Here is a 23762-nt window from a genome sequence, read left to right as displayed (position 1 = left end):
TTTCATACCAGAAAGTCCAGGTCGTCTATGCCAAACCTCTCTCTGAGGTTTCGAAACACCAGAGGGCAGTACTCCTTGAACTTGAAATGGCTGGGCATATTCTCCCTGTGTGTAGAGAAAAAACAAACACAAATGACTACTTTGATGAGATGCTATAGGTCAGCCATAATATATTTATTGTACATATAAAGACCTTACTTGTTGAAGAGGTGGTTGTCCACTTTGATCTTAGAATAGGCCTTGAAGTCGTCTGGCATGAGCATGATGGGGATCTGAACATGGCTTAACTCGTTTATCTGTGCAGAAAAGAGACAGGAATGAAGGGAAACTCAGTGAGGAACTCAAAGTTGTCTTACACGGAAGTGTAATTAGAACGTTACATTGGAAATTACACAAGAAGTAAATCTAAAGTGAGGGCGCCAATATAATGGTAGGGGAAACACTGAATTGTATTAACATCATGTGTGATCGCCACTGAAGGGAAATCCTGTGAAAGCAGTGGCTCAGTATGAAGTGGAATAACCAAAGAACACATCCTCAATTTGGATGAAACATCAGTTTTCTTCATTCACTATGACAAACTCGTGATAACTCTCAAAAATGCCCAAGCAGAATTCTACAGTAATTCACACATACATCACAGTGGAACTTCAAATCTCATCTCATGTAACCTTTTCACAATGCAATATGATCCAAACCAATACAGTTCATCTTTAAACAGACTGGTGTAAAGACCAGCTTACACATTATTCCATATGAATGCTGATTAGATTCAGTGTTACAGAATGCAAACCTGACAATATGAAAGTATTTTGATATACTGCTGTATGTTAGGGCTGCACAATCATTGCACAATAAAAACACTGCTAGTCTGAATTTAATGTATTTAATGTCAACAAGCAATGCTTTCTCACTCAGCATACGTACAGTTTACCTAATAGATTGAGTCCTTAGTATAACGTCCATGCTTTCACAACATTTTGATGCAGTCATATGAAGCTCAACCCTCAATAGGCCACCCTTAGACTAAATGGTGGCAATTTAGTTGTGAAAAAATAATCCAGAATTCAGGAGGAACATGTAGTAAGCACAGGTATCATGTAAAACATGAAAAACAGCAGATATACATAAACTGTGAGTCATAGCTAATATGCACTCATTTTTTACTAATCTTATTTCTAATTGTTATCACAACATTGATCAATGTAATCGCACATTGCATATCCTTCTTGTATCACAACGCAGGCCTAATATCTGCACATTAAAAAGGCTGAAATGCTTTGACAAGCCAATAGTTGAGGATGGTACGAGTGTTAGCATGAAAGGAAGTTAGGGTTCTGTTGCCATTGAAGGAAAGATAACTGTAAGGATTTACAGTAAACGACGCCCTGCTAATGTCTAAGTTTCAGTTTGAGCAGGTTCATGATTCAAGGAGGAAATCAGTTTTTTTCTCTTCTGTTTAATGACAATTCTCTTTATGCACATGTTGAAATGCATTTTAGAAATGAGTCGTTAAAGTGGATATAATAAAGAAAGATAGAGCACTCGTCATTTCAATGCTCACATCTTATCGTCTTAAAAAAGAAAAATCCAGACAGAGTTTGGGAACCTTCGACTGAAAAAGTCCTTAAAGAGTACTGTGTATAAAGAGAACAGTTTAGACCTGCATGGGTCAGAACAATGTATAAATTATGTTGTGACATTCAGCACTATGTAAATAAACGTTCATTTGTTGATTGAAGAATTGTTTATGTTTTCAATTTGTCCAGTGTGTCCGAGCCTGACATATGTCTAGAATTAAAATAGTGATTGTGGATAATCAGGTGAATTAGTCTGTTTGCATTTCAAGTGTTTTATATTGATAGCTTGTGTATGCTTATAATAGCCATCAAACTAAATTTAAAGAACACAGCCCACTAAATCAAATCTTGCACACTGAATAAACAGGGGGATTCAAACACAAACGATTTTGCAGAAATTTCAATTCAAAGCTGGCCATGCGTCACATTGCTGTAATGCGTAGACCTGACATTTGTTATGACTCAGGCACAGCTTGACACAAATATAATGTGTGTGTGTGTGTGTGTGTGTGTGTGTGTGTGTGTGTGTGTGCATGAGAGCTTGCCTACTCGTTGTTGGCTGCAGGCAGGGGTGCTGGCAGCTAGTTTGAATCTATTAATAACCTGTCATTCCACGAGCCACTCTTGTAATGTAGGTGCACTAAATAAACTCAAACTGTGATTGACTACAAAAATAATCATAAAACATGCCTGTGTGTGTGTCCACAGTATAGTGCCAAATGTACTTAAGCCTTAAACATTGCTCGCAGCACGGATTATGCAGCCTTACAAGAGGTGGTGTCAGATTACAATCGAGGAGCTGCCTGAGAGGAATAGTTTTTACCGCGGGGATTGACTCAGATGCTTCAGGAGTATTTCAACAGATGGTACAGATAAAGGCTTTAGCATGACTGACTGACCCATTGACGCATCTGGCCATAAATATGTGTCCTTATAAGATCATAAGTCTCAAAGATATTCATGGCATCCATGCTCATGTTTTTTGTTGTAGAGCAAGATCAATACAGGGCATGATTAAGACTTTGAGTTGACTACAGCGAGCTTAAGAGGGCTTACTGATAATGATTAGCAGGTTAATCTAAAATAGTATAGTATTTACCTGATCCAACAGCCTTTCAAATTTATCTATTTCTGTGGCCCAGTTTCTGTATTTAGACCTAGACTAACATTGAGGACTCATAGATAGCCTGACTACTGAAGGATCACTGCCCAGGCAGAAACCTGTTTTCTCCTGGTATTAACATGTCTCTGATCACAAGTTGGAAGCCTTAAGAATAGATAAAAATAATAATTAATGACCTCAAATCAATGTCACGATTAATTGAACATTTTACCTCATTGTTCACTGACACGTTCTCTACTGTAAAATATGCTCAACTATTAAAGCTGGGATATTTTATCAAATGAAAGAGTGCATATCTGATGAATTATTTTGTGGTTATTTATTGAATATCTCGATCTGAAATCAAAGTATCGCTTGAAATGAAACAACACTTTTTAGTTTTACAGTTGAGATTAACTTCTCTAAAACAGAAATAGAAAATAAATAACTTGCATTTCTTGCAAACAGTTTTTCTGCAGTGTTTATATTTGACTTCTTTTTGTTCAGTGTTGTCTTCTGCCCTGAAATAATCGACATGGGTAAGATTAAGTCGGTTAGAGGAAAGAAACTGATCATTAAGGTAGGGTTTACTATAGTAAGTGCCCTGGGCCACATCGAAGGACAGCCATCTGCGGAACCAGGGCAACAATAGGTTTGATTAAAGGTTTCCTGTTTTCTGATTTTCTGGTGTCTCTTTCATATCTTTTTGCTTTACTATTTCTCATATCTTGAGCAGTATTTGCCCAAAATATTGCATCAATTGTGGCCTGTATTGCTTCACTAAGGGACAGCCAAACAGAACAAAAGAAGTGGCTCTGATCCAGCAACGTTCAAATTCTACAAAATCTTGGATGAGATGCTTGGTCACCGTCTGCTTGCTACCACAGCAGACGGTTGTGTTGATGTCTGCTTCTCTAGAGCAAAGTGGGTTGTGTTGTAAAAAAATAAACATCACAGGCGCATGCGCAAATAAGAAGCAGTAATCAGGTGATACAAGTATTTATTATGTATACAGGGATATGAATAGCCTGGATGTGTGCATGTTAATGCCATATCTCGAATATGATCAAAACCGGGATAAGACTCTTAACCGGGATACTGAAGTCCATGTAAACTAAACACACTCAATGACTGGTGTCTTTTTTTGTTTGTTTTTTGCACTTTGCTCCATTTTCTCATTTGCAACTCAAAAGATAAACACCGTAATTAAACTGTTTCTCTTCTAGACTTGGAGTAACAATTTATACTATGACAAGACTTCCTTTTTCTCACTCATAGTTTGCATCTTGTTAGTGACCTTGTTACAATATTACACATGCCCAATTACCATATGGAAGGCACACAAACTGACAGCCCAACAGAGTGTGTGCAGATTCAGCCACCACGGCCAAAATATGTCACAATATATATCTGTCAGACCTCCGACAAACAAACAATTATTTTCACTGTCTTTTGATTTACCATTTGAAGAGTTACTGTACTCTCACGATCAGAATATTCTAATATAAACTCAAAAACAGTCCTGCTGCATTGGCAAGGGTCCCCAACGATCGAAATCCAGTGAAAGATTTAATCCGAACACGTTACATCCATGAAGATCCATGGATTGCTTTAAATTTACCACAGCGAGACATTTATGAATCCTTTTAAAATCGTTTGGTCCTTAAAGGTATAAATGCAATTTAAGCCAAATTCAGTAGACAAACTGAATGCCCATCAGAGCCACGGGACTGTGAGTCCAAGTGTGCATGCTCCAGGTACTTTTGCACACGACAGGCTTTTTTTCACTTAATGCTCCACTGAGCAGTTTTCATTGGAATGAACGTAGCTCGGCCTCAAATGCTGTATCCATTTCTATAATACACCATCGTCAGGTGACACAAATGTATCGCTAGAGACTGTAAAAAGGCTACAAAACTAACTACACATGATCTTAAATCAAGGAAAGATTTTAGTCCACATTATCAAGTAAATTATCAATTAAACCATCAATTTCACTTAACATTGTTAATAGAATAGAACAGAATAGAATTACTTTATTGATCCCAAACTGGGAAATTGTGGCGTTACAGCAGCAGGTTATCCAACACACAAGATGAGTAAAAAAAATAACTCTACTTAACTAAAATAGTGTAGTCTCTTAATTTAAATTGACTGCAATGCTAAATCTGAGAACCTGTTAAAATAAGTAAGCAAGCTAACAAACTAAGATATGCATCCCTGAAAAATGAGTTACTTGCCAAGTTTAATTTTATCTGAATTATTATCAGTGAATTTGGAATGCACACCCCCAGACAGGAGTTCATAAAAGTAGCCAGTATGTTTGCCAGGCATACATTTATCTCATCAATCAAAGCATTGTAAAATATCTGATTAGAATAGCTCACATTCACAGAGTTATTTCAGTCTGTTTGTACATATATTAAACAAAGTTAAATGAATATTTACTGGTCAGAGTAATACAAATCTCAGTGATCAAGTCTGCAAAAGTTTCTCCATTAATGGACAAAGGTCATTCTCTGTTTATCATTCCGACTTTCCTTTTGACTAGATAACTAAGCAAAATGCACAAACTCACCACGGTAAAAGCTGTGCACTGTTCACCCTTCCAGTCATTTGATGTTTTTTTTACTAGATGTGAGAGTTAGAATTTAACAGGAGTATCCTTTTACTATAAATACCCTTCAGGTTTATTGAACTTTTTGACATAAAAAAAAGAAAGAAAAAAAGCACAAAACATAGAATTAATGTTCACCATTAACAGAAAGAAGGAGATCATTTAATAGGGAAATCTTTGAAATAAAGACAGAGAAAAAACATACTTGAGAAAAAAAGGGAAGCAAGTTTGAAAACAGAAGAAAGCACCAGGAGAAAGAAAATGGAAAAGGAGGATATTAAAGAGACAGACAGAGCAGGAAGATGATCCAAGACCACAGACGCCATATCTGAGAATGTTTCAGTGCCCTGGTGTGATAGGCACAGACGTAATAGTGATGCTGTAGCACAGATGCATTATGGGTACTCAGTGGGGAGATGTCGCCTCATCAACAAGGCTGTGTTTCACACAAGGGCAAAAACAATGCCTGATTTTACCAAGCACACATGCCCTTCAGGGAGAATACAAGTGTGCTCAATGTTAATACAAGTCATAGCGTAATGAAGGACACATATGGATGCCGGTGTAAGAAGGGGGTGAAAATATCTGTAAAGATATAAATAGTAAAATCTGCATTAGTTAGATATAACTCCTAATGCAGCCATTTTTGTACTTTTGATGTTTTAGTAGCAACTGTTCCAGATATTACAATCAAACTTTATGCAACCTAAAAGACAGTTGGAGAAGCACAAGTATGACTCTAAGTCACAATGACTATAGTAAGTTATTTTTATTTTATTTTATTTTTTACAAATCATGCCTTCGGCAGTCACTCCATTGTACCATTTTGTGTACTGAATAGTAAGCGCAGCATTGATTTTTTATAATGGCATATGTCACGGTGCCAGATGTTTTTGAATGTACCACCATGGAGGTGTAGCTAATAAAGTATATCGATCAGAACCTCACAGTACCACTTACGTTTGTTTGATCAGATGCCTCCAGCAAATCTATTTATCTTCATGCAGCTATCAAACTTGCAGACAAATTTCACACCACCACTTCCTGTTTGTCTCTATGGTGACGAGAACTGGTTTTCCGGACTAGAGTGAAGCAAGTGTGTGCTTTTTCTCCATTGGACAGGAAGTTGGTGGAGAGAGCGTGCTCTGTCAGCAGTATGGCACAGCCTTATCTCTGTGCAAGTTAAATGACACGCTCTAAGCAGATGACAGCGTTGAGATTTTAACAACTTTACCAAAGATATAAACAAAAAAAAAAGAACGGTTATTATCCACATGCAAAAAAAGTAATGAAAGATAAGAGAAACCTCATCTGATGTGACAAGGGAGAGAAGCAAAACTATTAAGGTGAGCTGTTATGAGGAGCCTGAAGAGCCTATACATTGGAAAGGGAAGTTGTGACTTTTTTTCTCACTTCTGATAACACTAAGAGCTTGCATGTACAACTAAAATTTACCAGTGTAAATAATCATATACAGTTTTATAGTGTTCTTTTTAAAAGTTGCCTTTGTTAGTAAAGGTCAGATATTATATTTTTCCCACCCATTCCTGTCAGTCAATCTATAAGACTGACCTGATCTTTATTCATAAAATATATCAATTCTGTAAAGTGTCTCTTAAAGAAAGATGTGACCACATTTAAAACCAAATGTTTTGAAACTGGTAGTTGCTCTTTGGTGCAAGTAATACATTTACTAATATAATGGTAGGGGAAACACTGGTGTTCATTTGAGTCTTCTGACAGGCAATATCCAAGTGACACAAGCTTTCAATTATGAGGGGGAAATGGGACATGCGCTCTGACATGGCAACTCCTTGACAGCACCATGGGACGTTAACGTGCATCTTCTTTAATATCTATTTACAAGACATTAAAGTCAAAGGCTGTAATTAAAGTGTAGTAGAGACTGACTGATCATATGATTAACCATTATGTGGAGGTGTAAATACACTAGCGGGGAACCTGGATTTGCAGCACAGCTGTATTGAATGCAGATGTGCAGTATTCTATTAAAATTCAAAGAACTTTGAATCTTTTATCTCTCTTTATTCAATGGCACAAAGAGACAAAAAAAACCCTGGCCAAATAAACTATGATACGGTTGAATTTTTGACCACAGTTGAGAGATTATATTCATTTGAATAAAGATAATCATCTAAAGATACACCCAGCTAAATGGAGATTGAAAAATCACATACAGTATGATACAGTTGCTGCAGCAGCTTGTGCAGTGTGTGGACCTGACCTTTTACCAACCAATTAAAAAAGGACATTACATCATCGCTTGACCTGTTATGAATCCAAGAACCATTGAAAGTAGCTTATCCTAGGATCCAACTGGAGCCCTTTTAGGTGCGAGGCCCTGAACACTGTACAATGTTATCTGGGTGTGTGCTTGAGGAATTCATGAAGGTGGATGAAAAAAAAGAGCATAGAATGTTCAATTTAAATACAAAATCACAGGGGAAAGCTTGACTTATCAAACCTAAAAAAGGCCCAATTGCTTTTTTCAAGTCATTTATTAGAGAACGATTTCAGTTACACGGCAACAGTGCAAGGTAGTTAAACACACATTTCAACTGCAGACAAATGCAATAAGCGAAACACATACTTACATATTAATTGTTTTAAGTATATAAAAGTCTTACTATAATGGTATTGTATAATACAATATGTAATATAATGTAACACATGTACCTATGGCTGCCTGTGACACATTTTTGTGAAGCAATATTACAACCATGATGTCAGAGTTGGCCCTTACGCCAATACTAACTCTTCTTACAACCGCAGCAGACAAGGTCAGCCATAATGAGGACACACTGATGTTAAAAATGGAGCAGCGGTAAGGTGAAAGGACGGTCTGCTTCTTATGTGTACATGTGAAAGAGACGGAGAGAGCGTACAAGGCCTTGGACAAATGCCAACAACTACCAGAGCCGGACACCTGCAGCGCAATTAAAAGCTTATGGTATTGATCTGTTGAATTGTGGGACGTCTGCATTCACATCAGACACTAAAAGCTAATTTTAGTCAGTGTCAGTCACTCACACTGAAGAGAAAGGAAACATGTTTCCAAGTTCTAGATTAGAATTGAGATATGATGCCTGGGGGCAAATTACTTTCACAACCAGTACAAATACAAAAACAAAGAGGTATATACACATAGTAATAGAGATATAGACAACACATGAAATATTCATGTAGCCTAAAGAAGTTTGCCAACTGCCAGGTATTCCTATCATCATACAGTTTATAACTAAGACAAATAATTGTCAGTGTCAGCATTTCCTGTGGGGCTAAGTTTCGTTGCAACAGGCATGTGCCCCACTGTCTCAAAGCAGTATGACTAAAAACTAAAGGGAAGAGTAAGACAGAAACAATTGTTGTCATTAACAGGTTAACACACATGCAGACAGCTCAGCATGTCTGCTGTAAAGTCAGGGCAGCTATTAAAGGATATAGTGGTTTAGACGGACTGAGCAACAAACAGGCTTATGGTATATGGCCTGTCCTGTTGGCTGAATCAAGCTGCTCAGCAACATGTCACATTGCATTTTGGCAGAAAGACTACCCCACCGCGCGCATACACGCACACGCGCGCACACACACACACACACACACACACACACACACACACACACAGGAAGTCATGTGCTTACACATCTGCATGTACTAAGCTGGGAAAAAAAAGTAGAGTTTTGTTTTTGAAGAAACACAAAGGAGCCAAAACAACAAGAAGCTTCCCAAAGTTCCTCTTCAGTGGTTCCAAACCTTTTTTCCTGGAGCTAAAAGCTGAGACCCCGTCAGGACGCACAAGAACCCGAGCCCCCCGCCCCCCCACGTTGGGAACAAATGCTGTATATGTCATCGCTCTAGGGCGTCAGAATGTGACGCGACAGCTATTCTGTTTTCTCCACCCATAACCATCATATAAATTAGCTGTAGGTCAATCCTGCAGATATTTTTAGAATCGCCTCAAATACAAACCACAGAAACAGACACAGCTACTGTGAGTCAGACAGAAAGGAAAGACACCGCAAAAGGAGAAAAAGAGAGAGAGGGGGAAAGGGACTGGAAATGAGCCTTAAATACAGGGTCAATCTAGGGGGGATGGAAGATAGTGAATACAAATTCCAGGATGGGGATTATTTTAATAGAGGTACACCTAGAGGGGCGTTAAACTAAGAAATACAAAAATTCAAATACAACAGAGCCTTACAAGGGATGTAACAATTAAAATTCAGGTTGCAGTGATTTTCAAAAAGTCCAATGTCCTCAAGGATAATCTGAATGATAAAGGTTTAAAGTTCTATTTTGTACCAATTTACACTTTTTTCAGACTGTTCTGTTGAAATAGAAAGGACTATTTATTTTAAAATATCCCCTGTCCCTGAGTTCATAAGAAACACTCCGGTCCTGATGCACTGATCAAAGCAGAAAGTTTCTTTCTAGGAAAGGAGTTGTTCTATAAAGGCCTAAATCCATGCCAATATTCCTCTTAGGGAGTTCCCATGAACTCCCTAAGGATCTGGTCTAACAAACTCACACCACAGAAGGGTGACATGACAAGAGTGTTAATGTCTTACAGAGCCAACATTACAACACAGGCTGAAAAACATGAAAACAATGTGAAGTTGTACACTGTATTTGTGTCTGTCTTCTGTTAATGTTAGCACATAATCAGCATGAGTAGGAGAGAATTGTTTCTGCTCTCAAGCTGAGTAAGTGAGGCGTTAGGCTACTTTCACAGGGACAACATGAAGAGGGAAAAACACTCATTTACAGACCACACTTTTTGAGGAATTCAAGTCAGAATTTGTGTCTTAGTTGCAGCAAAAAGGTTTTGAAGAGCCAAAGTCTATTCTTCATATGAATGTAATGAGATTGATTTCTGAGTCATTTCTTTCAGCTCTTGCACCCACTAAGCTTCAGTGAACATAAGTGAGATTTCAACTGAAATAAATGTTCAGCTTTGGACGCAATCCTCAATCACTTTCTGCAAAAGCATGAGCTTCACAACCAATTCAAACTCCTGGGAATGCAAATGGGATTTCAAAGTACTGGGATTATAAGAAAAACAGACTGTAAATGACAGTTATTTTCACCATGCTGTCGCACACCTTGTGCCGAAAATACATTTCAAAATGCATCTCCGTTTTTTTTCACTGAGCAAAAACACAATGATTCTGATGAAGAATACTGAATATCCTGGGCACACATCAATGCTGCATTCATTTCAATGCATCTTGAATAGATTTGGCTCAGTATGCGTCACAGCTTTGCTTTATTTGACAAATAAGAGTGACTAATTGACAATTTCTACTTATTAATTAAAGGTTATATAGTTATTTCACAATGGAGCTCCCAGAGCATTAACCTCTTTTTTCCCCCCTAGAGAAGCCAGAGTGCATGTTTTGGACTGGAGGGGTCGAGGGAGGGTCACGCTTTTTTCAAAAATTTCGATTTGTTCATGTGTTTGCATAGCCTCATGCAGTTTGTTTGTAGGCCTTCTTCTTTTTTATTCCTTTCGCAGTGTTCTGTTACGTTCAGGTTGAGGTTACTTTGCAAACTTCAAAATATAAAGCAACGTTCTCAGAGTACTTAAAAGAGTTGTTGCCTCCGCACCGTCTGGCTGTTACTCAGCGGCTTGTCTGAGTGAACTGCCATGGAATGTCATTTCTGTGTTGCCAAAGGTATCAGAAACAGAAAGCTTATCAAGTGATGAGAAGAACAGCAGGAAATGTAGCCTAAGGCATAAATAGGAAATATGCTGGCGGCAGTCCTGCTATGACTTATGCAATCCAGGAGAGCAGTTTGAGCATGTTGACTCTTGTCAATAAGTCATGAATGGATTGCAGGTTATCTGCAGAAATAGGGGGTCGGTTAATAAACATTAAGATTTAAAGCAAATGGGTTTAATATTGGACGAAAAAAAACAACTTTTTATTCTTAACAGAAGAGGCATCTATCCCACCACAGCAGAAATTGAAAGAGCCTAAGAGCAATGCTTTACGCATTTATACCCAAAGCACAGCAGCATAATGTGATAATAATGATTTAAATCACTAGACATGCTGAAGCTACGGAGCTAATGCAAATTAGTATTCTGTATTTGACTTCATCCCACACATCCTTCAGGTCATATAAACACACAGAGTTCAGGTTCACATAATTGTGTTGTTTAGAGTAAAGCAGTAACCTCCTGATACCGAGATCCATTAAATCTTAATCTCAGAAGCTAAATTCTGTATCCTAGGACAGTTTTCTACATCCTTTCAAGTAAATAAATACATTTAAGTTTTGATGCCAAAATGTGTTTAAGGGAAATTACTGCAAGCATGAAAACACTTACTTTTCACTCTCAAAACTTTAAAGTAAAATCTTACAGTCATAAACCAGTACAACACACAAGACAGTCCACAGTTATAGGACAGTTAAATCAAACAGAGCAAGTTTATACTTTAAGCCAAGATACCGCTAATGAATAGTGATTCTCAACTGGTGGGTTGAGACCCAAAAGTGGGTCATGTAGCAGTTTTCAGTAGGTCTTGCATGTGTGCCTAGAATTTTTTTTTGTCAAAAATGTTGGTCACAAATTGTCATGGAGGAGTAGGTGGTGGGTCCATAGACCAGACCAGTTGAGAACCACTGATCTTAATGTGTCCAGAGGTATATTAGTTTTATAGTGATGGATTTTGTGGGCTTTTTATATTTTACAGTCTAGCTAATATGTAACTTTATTATATCTGACAATGAAACCAGCTAAAGTGTGTGGACAAGGTATCAACCCCCTTCTTTATCATGCACTACAAGGCACATTTTAAAGATGAAAGGTGATTAAGCCCAACTGAATAGCTTGCAAGGAGGTAAAACTCCTCCTACCTTACTTTGCCCCCTCAGGCTTAAGGTGAGTGTAATCTATCAACAGACTACAGCTTAAATACAGAATAACAGCTTTGGCTCTTTAGCTGTGTTGGCCTCCCATACATCAGGCTATCTAGAGGGTGTTCAATCAACACTACACTGCCATCCTCAGCACAGGGGAAAAAATATCTTATAAGATGTATATCATTTACAATAAGTGTTACTAATAATATTGGTTTTGTAACACAGATAGAATTTCAGAAGGAAACTGAGGTATTAATTAGAGCAGTATGAGTTGTTTTTTTTAGCAACATAAAACAACAACTGTTCATCAAGGCCAAATGATCTGTGCACCAACTGCTAGTGTGATCACCGAAACAGCATTTCATGTGTCAAAGGACCCCTCTCTTAGAAGCGATGCCAAACTGCATCAACATGGAGCGACAGTGGTCAAAATGTGAACTACAAAAAATATCTGATTATAGTCACAATTTGCAGGAAGTACTAATGACATTATCATTTAACGATTCATTTTTAAATGTCCATTTAGTTTTTTCATTTCCAAAGTTTACAGTTTTTACCCCCTGTATTTATTTAGGATCTGATAAGATAAGGTCACTCTTCATGTATCCTGAGAGAAATTGTTGCAAAACAATGTCTGTAATGGCAGTGGTGAGATCCACACCTCTAGAAAGACCAGAGTTTCCATCACCATAGACCACCTGGCCACATAATAATAATCAATATAGATGTGTTACTGACTGGGAACTAGTCAAACATATTTATATCCCAGGTGAACAATTCTGAAAAACTGACTTAGGCTGTTCTGTTTCATACTTAATAACCAGTGGCACACAACAGAACCAGGCAGACATAAATAAAGAGCAAAAATGAGGAGTAACACATTGCATCATAAGGTTACTTTTTTATAAACTGTACTATTGCCATTTTCTAAACCATTAGCTACTCCACGAGAATTATTTCATACAAACATGTGAATACTTATTTGTATATACTGATGGGATATAAATGCTGCTGCCCTACTTAGTGCACAGCTTCTCTGTTTACATTTCAGAAAGCTCAATCCAAAGCACTAGGTAAAAACATTCAGTACACTGTAGGAATAAGAAGAACCACTTTAAGATCATTAGAATAATAAAGGATGAAGGAACAGCTACACAATTTAATAAGATAACAAGAGCAAAGGGACCTTAAATATCCCATACAACAGTCTGCTCAATATAATTAAAGCTTTATGTCTCTCTTTATGTGTTATAACAATGTATCATTGGTAAAAGGTACAATATTTAAGTTTGGTGCCAGAAACGTGTGCCTGTCCTCTGTTATGCACGTTTGCTCTCTATCTCTTTACCATGAGTACAATATTATTGCGAATTTCAGCAAAGGAAGAGAAAGAGAGCAGAGAGCAAAGATAAGCTGTCTTGCATGGGAAGATCTGTTCTTTCATGACACAGAGCCCGAGGAGCTTATCCTACATGTGCACAACAGGAAGCCAAAGAAGGGTTTGCTGCTCTCACAAATTCATTTTTTTTTTTTTTTTTTTTTTTTTTTTTAAGCATACACCATAATCATGCAGTGTTAACATCATACAAAGTGTAACTGTGAAAAACCTTAGTAAGGAAAAACGTGAGTAATATTGTGCTGAGTCCAGCACATTTGTACACATGCATACACCGCTGGCCAGCTGTCATCTCGTGTTTATCAATCAAACTTGCAACACCACAAAGGCTGATGGCAAAGCTTAATGTGTCAAAAAGGGTCGAGGGAGATAACTGTGGCTCATCATTATGGACATTAGATGATATGACTCACCGAATGGTTGACTCCCCACATAAGCACGCTGAGCAGAGGGTCGCTGGCACGGAAGAGCTTCACTTTCTGAGCCACGAAGTGCTTTTTCTTCGTCTTCGTTTTGCTCGCAATAGCTGCGGCAATGCTGCTCGCCGAGGCCATCTTTAAGCAAAAACTGGCTGTTTATTGCGATCTGTGCGGTAATCTTGACAGTGTCTTCCCCTCGAAGTGAAGCTGGCACAGCGGCCACCCGCTCACGACTCAGTAACACCAAACACTATTCATCTAGCCAGCTCGCAAAATCAAAGTGTCCCCAGTTATCGTCTTCATCTAACGTCCCCCCCAAAAAACAGCTTATCTGACGCTTTAACCACGACGACAAGGACTAATGTGTAAAACAAAGATTATTTAAGACTAACACTGCTGATCTCCGTTCGCCTCACAGTCCATCACTTCCCTCTGCCCACATCATAAGTCACCTCTCTTCCTTCCTTCACGACTCCGGAGCTCTCTCACTGAGCTGGCGCTAGCATAGCCGACTAGCTCGCAAGCTTAGCAAACATCAACGTGATAATTCAGTACAATTTGTAAGAGTCTAGAAGAGGGGACTTCCCGTTACACATGACATACAACCTGTAAAGCAGCTTCAAAACAAATAATTAAAAAACACACGTTAACGGCGCCGTATACGGAAGGATAAAGCTCCTGACCACCTTAGTCCCTCCGACCTTTGCTAGCGACTCAGCTATGAACCAGACTAGTTACCATTAGCATGCGGGCTAACTATCATCATCACCAGCTAGCAGCTCGGTCCTCCTACGTGTCTGAGGTCACTCCGTAGAGATGACAGGAATGTCATGTCATGTCCTTGCCCGGTTTGATCTAAAACGCCGAGGATGAGTTATATCGACATGGAATCGACGGGTGGTCTCCTCCGTGTGAGGCTCATGTGTTTCTGCTGTGAACTGACAGCTCGACGGAGGGGAGGTGACAGGCTGCGCTTTGCGGTGCCTGCTGCGCTGATTCGCTGCAGCCCCCTCCCTCCATCGGCTCTGTGCTACTTTGCTGTGCTTTTTTTTTTATTTTTTTTTATGCCTCACATAGGCTAATCTTTTTATTTTGAATTCCATATCATATTGGTTTTTTTTTTTTCGTATTCAGATATCCTCTTTGACGGATGAAAAATAGTCTTCACTTATACAATTACAATGTTCAGGTCTGACTGTAGCCCAATACAGGAGTGTGTGCGTGGGCGCGCCTGTTTTTGTATCTCGTGTAATAATACATTAACAGAAAAAAAAAAACACAGTATATCATCCCAGCCATCCCCCATCCTTGGCTTGCTTTAGATGAGATTAATCTGGGGCTCATTTCAGGCAGCAGAGCGATGATGTCCCACACCACCAGAGGTAATGTCTTTAGAGGTCATTTGTGTGTGTTTTTTTTTTTTCATCTGGTGCATAGCCTACTGTGCTGTTTCCACCGGCACATTGCTGTGTCAGTGTGCCTCTCAGAGTGCTGATGCTGTATGGAGCTAATTTATTTCATGGCTCACACATCACAGAAAATAGGCTCCCAATAATATTCCTGCATAGGACAGACCTCTGCCTCTTAACATTGTCTACATCACAATTACCCCCAATTCCCGTTTGATTTAGTTAGGCATACACTCACCATTTATTATCAGGATTTAACATATGCTGCATCCTATTTTGCCGATTGGCTTTTATTGACATTTTGATCTGTTGTCTTTATTAAAACAATGTCTGCATTGAATTGTCAGGTTAAACTCAACATAAACTATTGATGTGCCAACATCACGCAATCATTTCGCAACACTGTTTTTTGGTTTTAAACTCGTTTCCGTTTCCAGATTTAAACCACCAGTGTCTGATTTATTCGTTCATTAAATTCCCTTGCCATATCTTTAGGTAATAACAGACATAGTAGACAGGTTCAAGAGAGAGAGCGAGAGAGGAAAAACTCAACGTGACACCGGTTGCCTAGCAACGCGGGTTAAACATCCTTTCCCCAAACACTAAACACCAAACTGCGTCCTCTGGCTAGCTGTCATGCTAACTACGAGTCTTGCACTTTTCCTTTAGTTTGGAAAAAAGGTAAGTCGAGGTGAATATTACAGGCATTTTTGTAAGCGTCATGTAGCCTATTGAATAGCAGGTTAACGTTTTAGTTAGGCTAGAATTGAGAAGCTATCTGTATCTTTAATCAATAAACACGTTTTTAGACACATATCAAAAAGCAGTGTCTCTTCTAAGCCTCAGAATGGGAAAGAAAGTGAAGAAGGAGAATGAAACTCCACGCATGGAGACGGTGAGAGATAAGTCTATTCTTCCATGAAGGCCAGCTTCATGATTGACATATTTCGGGTAAACATATTGACAAAATAACCAATACACTTTCTTTCTCCTCACAATAATAGTTTGAACCTGTACTTGTTGAGGGCAGGACCCCAGAAACCGTAGTTCTGCTGTTGAACTCCACAGAGGAGGATATCCTTGTCAAAGCATGTGAAGCAATTCACACATTTGCAGAAAAAGGTAGGCTACTGCAGGCTCCCTATCTGAAATCTTAATAAGCTTAGATTTTTGTTAGATTTTTGTTCTACCTTGCCCAGAAAGCAGAAAATGTTATTTCCTGACATCCGCTTTGACATAACATGTTTTCAAAAATCTCATGAATACTTTTCTTAATTAAGAGCCATGCACAGTTTATAACAGTATCAACAATTCAGTTTGAATACATCTCTTGCTATAATATATGTGGTGAACAATTCAGTTTGAATACATTTCTTGCTGTAATATATATGTGGGTACCACCCCATTTAGCTCTAAACCTTACCTGCTTCCTGTAATTATATTAAAACACATGCTGTGTTTGTCTTCTCTCAGTATAAATGCCCACAGGCAATCAGTTCTGTGTGGCATCGTGTTTTATTTTCATCTAACTGTCTCCCCCTGTTGGTAGGAGATGAGAACAAAGTCTCTCTGCTGGGACTTGGAGCATTGGAGCCTCTGTGCAAGCTCATCTCTCACAACAACAAACTGATCAGACGCAATGCTTTGATGGCCTTGGGTATAATGGCTACCAATGGTGAGTCATATGAAAATTAATGCAGACTGGCATTTACAGTTGTTTACAGAGTTGCTAATTGGCTGCAGAATTCAATGTTTTGTTGACTTGCAGAATGATTTATGGTAGCTAGGTTGGATAACTGAATAAATGCTTTCATTTAAAGGTGATGTAAAGAATGTGCTGAAAAAAATGGATACCATTCCATCAATTGTTGAGAAACTGTCACCTGAAGGTGAGTAATTTGAATTTAAGTAGAAATTAACTGTTAAATAGCTGCAATAAAACAAACAACTCAATTTTCTCTGATTTTCTAGAAGATGTAGTTGTCCATGAGTTTGCAACCCTATGCCTGGCCTCCCTGTCAGTGGATTTCATCTGTAAGGTCCAGATCTCTGATAACAAAGGCCTGCCACCTCTGATCCAGCTCCTATCCAGTCCAGACCCTGATGTCAAGAAGAACTCTCTGGAGATCATCTTCAACCTAGTTCAGGTAACTTTAAGTCTTCAGCATAGAGGAGGTTACAAGGCCAACTTTTTATCATTAAAGACAAGTATAGAACACATTTATGAGTATCTCAAATGTCTGGGGCGTCAGTTGGCCTTGCGGTTGGGTTGCATACCACAAGTACACGGTTCAAGTCCAACCCTTTGCCCGTTTCCTGCACGTCATTCCCCATTCTCTCCTCACAATTTTCTACTTGATCCACTGTCCTGTCCTCTAAAATAAAAAGCCCATAAATACACTTGGGAAAAAAAAGTATTTCAAAAGTTTTTGAAAGCAGCACTGGATTTTAAATGATACTGTATTTCGCTAGGTAACATTCAAATGGGCCAAAATTCTTGTTGTCATCTTTTAAACTTTGTTGAACTTTATTTAAGAAGGACTACCAAAGCCGCCTGTCAGTACATGAGCTGGGTGGGATCCCTCCACTTCTGGAACTGTTGATGTCGGCTTTCCCTGTCATTCAGCATCTGGTTTTAAAGATTCTGCATCATGTCACTACTGATGAAGAATCACGCATGACCTTCAGGGAAGAGCAAGGATTTGAGAAGCTCATGGCTATACTCAGTAACATGGTAGGTTTGTAGGGGACATGTCTTAATCCTGCATTTTGAAAAATGGGAATACATTTTGTAGCTGCCTTTAAAAGGGTCTGTTCTGTGCATTCATTATTTCAGGATTAGCTTGAGATGGTTTCCTTTGAATTTGCACTTGTTGATCTCAGACTCGCCTTTTCTGTCATTCAGAGTCTTCATTCTGTACATCCTTTATGCACAACATATTTGTTATTCTTACAGGAATTCAACGATCTTCATGCTGAGGCCTTGCAGGTGGTTTCTAATTGTTTGAGTGACAGTGAGACTTTACATCTAATCCAAGAGGGTGGAGGACTGACGAGGCTGATGGAGTTTATTCTCACCCCCGACACGCCTGACATCCAGTCCAATGCTGTTATATGCATCAACAGGGTTGCACAGAACTGTAAGAAAAAACTATTTTATCCTAACATTTAGTGATAAGGGTGTATGAACTAACTATAAATTTGTGTTTTCTGTGGGTTTTCCTTTGTGCACAGCTGAGAATCGCAAACTGCTCCATAAGCAGAACATAGAGAAGATTCTGGTAGAGCTTCTGTCTGTTCCGGATGTCAACGTGAAGACACCTACCTGCCAAGCTGTGTCCACAATGAGCAACCACCCCGCTAGCAAAGACAGCTTCAGAGACCTTGGTACTGCATATAAACACAACCACCTTAAACATCAAAATAGCATTCAGATTGAATGGTTAGTGATTTGCATTTCTATGTTTCAGATGGAATCCCCGCAGTTGTACAGTTGCTGAATAATGAGAGTTTGATTCTGAGAGAGGCAGCAACCAGTGCCCTCTTCAGCCTGACAGATAGCAACCAGCTCAATGCATTGTGAGTGAGAGAAAACACAACACAACAACAAGTTAAATTTACTAACTTCCTAAGAAGTTAGAAAATACAGATTTTAGGGTCTTTTGGGTATAAATGCCCTGAGGTATTAATATGTGTATCTTATTGCTGCATGTATGAAACATTAATTAGTTTGTGATCGCTGAAAGAAAGTTTATAAAGGAGGTGTTATATTAAATTCCAGCAGCATACAGTGCCTTCCTCTGTTGTTTCACAGATGATTATATTCATCATCTGTCTTTTATGGTTAACTTTTTAGGAAATTGCCATTTAACGCCAACTCCTGAACTATCCTTATCTAGATATATTTTATCTTTGTTTCCCTTATTTGTGCACATACCACATGGTCACAAACACATTAGACAATAGTTGTGTTGTATTATATGTTCTGGGCCTGTATAAATAGTACTCTCTTTATGTTTGTGTTTAATTTCACATCTATTTCTGTGTTCTCCTCCAGTGCAGTGTACGAGGCAGGAGGCCATGAGCTTCTTGTCCAGCAGCTCTGTGGAAGCTGTCCCAGGACGGTGGCCAATTCTGCAGCCACGCTTGGCAACATGGCCGGACAGGAGGTCATCCGCTGCAGCATCTTGTCGCATGGTGCCATACAGGCCCTGGTGGAGCCGTTGAAGTCCACAAACACACAGGTCCTGGTCAGCACTGCGCATTGCCTGGCAGAGTTGACCTGTGATACAGAATCTAGGGCACAGGTTAGTGTCTAATAACTTTTCTAAATGTTGCCTTGTTCTATTAAATGTATACAATGTTAACTGTAAACAACAGTTTCTTTAATAGTGTAATAACATTCAATAAGATATGCCTGACAACTTAAAATGAACTCCCTGTCTTAAATAGCTACAAAGTGCTGGAGGCCTTCAACCACTCATCAATTTGCTGCACTCCTATCACAAGGAGGTGCTGCATAATGCATGCATGGTTATTAATGTCTGTGCCAGTGATAAGTCTACAGCAGTGGAGATGTGCAAACTTGGGTAAGACACTTGAATGACAGCTAGCAGTGACACCAGGACATGATTTATGAATCCTGAAAAGCAGAACTGGACTGGCATTGTCCTGTAGTGTAGAATTAAAGCTGTACTCTGTGTTTTAGTCGCTAGAACAGATGGACAGCGATGTCCTCATGAAATGACAATGGAATTGGAGTACACTAAATTATTGTGTTGATGATGAACTTTTATTTTGTGAAATAAAAACGAGGTATTTGATAGAGTGGAGCAATATTTGAGTTGCTTAAAAGCCATACTATGTTTATTTTACTCTTGTGGTGATATTTGAGTTATGCTAATTATTATATAATTATTGAGATTGAGCGTGACTTTGTTGTTTTGTCTTTGTTGACATTGTTGATTTGTGAAGTCTGTATTGATTATATTAAGAAATTAAAATTAGTTCTAAAAAAAGGAATAAAGCACAGAAAGCATAGTGTGTTGTAGCCAACTCAGTATTCTCTCAAATAGCCAGTAGATGGCAGCAATGGTCAGCCTCTTGAGAACTATAAGGTTAATTTTGGGCATTAAATGTTAATACTGTTTTTACATGTTTCTATTTATCATTAATATGTGTGTATATTTTGTATTCCTGCTCTGTTCATTTGTTTCTTAGAGCCCTGGAGATGCTTCAGGACATCAACCAATCAGTGAATCGTAGGAGCAGTTTTAGTGAGTTGGCTATGAACAGCCTTCTTAACTCCAACTTGTCTGTTAAATACAGCCTTACAGGTCATCTGGCAGTCACTGACAATATCAGTGATGACTTCTACGACGCTGGGAAGGTTAGTATTATTCAAGTTTGTGTGAAATAAGTCATCTAATGGAATGTAAGATGAAAGCTGTGTTGTCATATCTACATTCATGCACATGGTTTGCTACATTGTTGTTTTATTTTCATGCTTTTAATAGGACTTTATTGTTGTGTAATTTAATGTTGGGGTTTTTATATTCATTAAAGCTCTTTGTTAAGTCATCTCACCAAGATACATGATGTAACAGAGAGATGTAACTCTGATAGAGTTTTCTCTTTGTCTCTCTCAGGCTTGTGCAGGTCAGAGGATACTGACTTTAGAAGAGTTGTCCAAGCAGCCTGTCAACCAGTACCGCCCAGTCATTGTTGTCAACACAACAAAAGCAGAGTGTGTTTTATGAGTTTTTATTCATTTTTTTTCAAAATTAGAAAAAGTCCTTAAAACCTCGGAAGGAAAACATTGTTTTCTTTTTTAATCAACTCCTCACCCAAATCGGTGTCTTTTGCCTTTCCCTCCACAAGTGGAGTGAGAAACTTAAAAAAAAGAATGAGAAAGAATAATTCCGCAAATAGTGTTGGAGTGTTGGCTGAGGCTTGGCAGACTTCCTACGCTACCAGCCATAGTTTATTGTGCCTGTCCCCCTCCCCTTGTCTACTCCAATCAAGTTCTCCTCTCCTGCTATCCCTAGTTGCCTTCAGTGTGCTTGGATACCGTGGCCTCACAGGGTAAACGTTCCCCTTTTTTAAGATGGCAACACTCAGAGTAATAGAGCCTTCAACTGTTGGCATCACACACACAGTCAGTGCCCATGCACAAACACCACTAACCATCATCCTGCTCATAATATGCATACACGTTGACTGAGATACAAAGAACACATAGTATGTGTTAAAGGTTATACATATACTCAACCTTAATAATCCACTAACTTTCAGTATTTTGATGAATTAACATTCCCAAAGTTAGCAGAGCCCTCAGGGTGCCTCAGGCCCAGCCCGTTTCCAACATGCACCCTTCAGCCTGCAAACACACAACACCTCAGGCATTTTAAAGTAGTGCATTATGTAATCTATCCATTTTCTCATCAATGGCTTCTTGTGACCTTAGTTTAACTTTTGTATTACGTATAATTCTTTTAGCACCATTTATTAAGGTGTTCTTAAATACTATAATGATTTTACCAGGAAAGTTCAGCTTTTGCTCATGTTTGTCTGCAGGTTATCTTAAGTAGACGAGTAATCAGACATGACAGCAAAGCAGCTCCAGCAGTTTTGCAATCATAGTTAAAATCTTGAGACTTTTCTGCTTGCTGAAACCTTAACGTTTTTCTCTGAAAAAGATATAGAAAGTTGATCTGTACTAGTAATGTGTGCAGGAATTAGAGATTTCATATTACTTTTTAATAGAATGTATGCATGCTCACTTGTGTATTTAACATGTGCAGTGAACAGTGAAAAAGGTAAACACAGCATGTTTTAGATCACTTTATTATTTTCCCACTGCGGCAGAGAGACAGCGAATGTGCCAGAGGAGAGTCAGAGTAACCCATCAGAAACAGACACCACCAAGGCAGACAATAGGACACCCATGTGAGTGAATGTGCAGGAGACAGGGATGTAACTTGAATTTCAAGTACAGTTTGTTAAAATCATTTGATGCTTATCTCTTTTTTAAGAAACTAGTATAGTTTGTTTACTGCCTCTTGAAATAGGAAAGAGAAGAAAGAGGATGACAGACAGAAAGAAGAGACCGAGCCGGAATCTCCCGCAGAAAAAACGTCGAAGATGATGGATGACATTTCATTACAGCTTCTAGCTAAACAAGCTAAAGAATCCATCCTCCCACTGAATGATGAACGAGAGCAGTATTCTGCTCTGGCCAGGTAACCAATTTGTGCATTTGGCATCTAACCAACATGCAGACTTATCACTAAAAAAAGTGAAGAAAATCCCCTCACGATTGATTGGCAGAATTGTTCTCTTTGCTTTTGATTGACAGGTTGGTCAGTACAGCCATGGGTGGAGCAGTGGAGATGGAAAGGTTGCATGAGTTTGCATGGGTGCTGCACATCAGCAAGCTGAAATATATGTTCCAGTCTAATGTTGTTCCCATTGGTTTTATCAGAAAGGGAATCTACTGCCATAGGGCACTTCTCTTTAAGGTAACACACAGTATCATCAGCTTGTTTTGTTTTGCTTGTTTGTTTGTATTTACCATTCCCCTTCTTTTAGACATAAGATTGAACAGTTTTTCTTTTTAACATCTATTTCAAGCACCTTCTCTCCCCTCTCTATCTCTCCAGTGTCTGGCTGATTGCATTGGACTGAGCTGCACGCTCGTTCGGGGCGAGTACAACCGCGCTTGGAACGAGGTCCTTCTCTTTGATGGAACTCCATCCAGCAATGGTCGCTCACCACAACCGTGTCGCTACATAGCAGACCTCATGCACCAGCCTGGAAACCTGTTAAAGGCTAATAGCCCTGCTGCTGAGCAATACCAGACTATTTAGAACAACACCAGTGTTGTGCAGAAATACTCCAGTAGCCTACATACTGCTATGAACAAGCATTTTATTGAGCTGCATCATATATAATTTGTTTTAATTTAATTAAATTTAATTTGTGTTCATGTATGGCAGACCATTAAACAATCAGTTGAAATCTTAGTGAATATCTGTAACATATGTCACAATTATTTGTTCACAATATCTGTGTCATGTGTGATGGGTTGAAATATACTATTTGAAGGAAATGTAGGACGGCGACATGTCTTTTATTATGGATTTAAGCAATCACATTTTAGATTAAGTGATCATTGCACTTAACCATTTTTTCCCCACCAAAAGAGGCTTCACAATGTTGTAACTAAAGCCATGCAAAACCACAGTAAAACTCAAGCAGATGGTTGTTTACCCTTAACTTCAGCTGAGGTCAGATCATTTGAAACTAATGTAATTTGTTCGACTATCGGATCGTTTATTTTGCATGGG

The 23762-nt window shown here is 38.8% G+C and overlaps 2 protein-coding genes across 4 annotated transcripts in view; one reads left to right on the top strand and one right to left on the bottom strand.

Moving 5' to 3' along the window:
- Nucleotides 1-14883, bottom strand: part of pip4k2aa (phosphatidylinositol-5-phosphate 4-kinase, type II, alpha a) — a 30280-nt gene extending 15397 nt beyond the window's left edge. For 2 of the 3 annotated variants that reach the window (XM_061065011.1, XM_061065012.1), the window contains exons 1-4: nt 14744-14883; nt 14000-14140; nt 199-296; nt 9-105 (exon numbers count right to left, since the gene is read on the bottom strand). In XM_061065011.1, the coding sequence (XP_060920994.1) occupies nt 9-105; nt 199-296; nt 14000-14140; nt 14744-14752 (345 nt within the window). In that variant the 5' untranslated portion in view covers nt 14753-14883. The remainder of the gene's footprint in view (nt 1-8; nt 106-198; nt 297-13999; nt 14141-14743) is intronic. The other variant, XM_061065013.1, reaches the window with a different exon arrangement.
- Nucleotides 14884-15987: 1104 nt separating this feature from the next.
- armc3 (armadillo repeat containing 3) lies at nt 15988-23368 on the top strand. The gene is given in 17 exon segments (XM_061064093.1): nt 15988-16309; nt 16419-16536; nt 16964-17089; nt 17235-17303; nt 17386-17561; nt 17954-18148; nt 18371-18554; nt 18649-18801; nt 18885-18993; nt 19472-19721; nt 19867-20003; nt 20635-20803; nt 21063-21160; nt 22282-22366; nt 22492-22655; nt 22772-22934; nt 23076-23368. Coding segments are annotated over 17 exon segments (2451 nt in total). The 5' UTR covers nt 15988-16261; the 3' UTR covers nt 23283-23368.
- Nucleotides 23369-23762: the final 394 nt, after the last annotated feature.

This window comes from Labrus mixtus, chromosome 19 (assembly GCF_963584025.1).
Source record: "Labrus mixtus chromosome 19, fLabMix1.1, whole genome shotgun sequence".
Classification (NCBI taxonomy): domain Eukaryota; kingdom Metazoa; phylum Chordata; class Actinopteri; order Labriformes; family Labridae; genus Labrus; species Labrus mixtus.
This window is presented reverse-complemented; position numbering and strand designations above follow the sequence as displayed.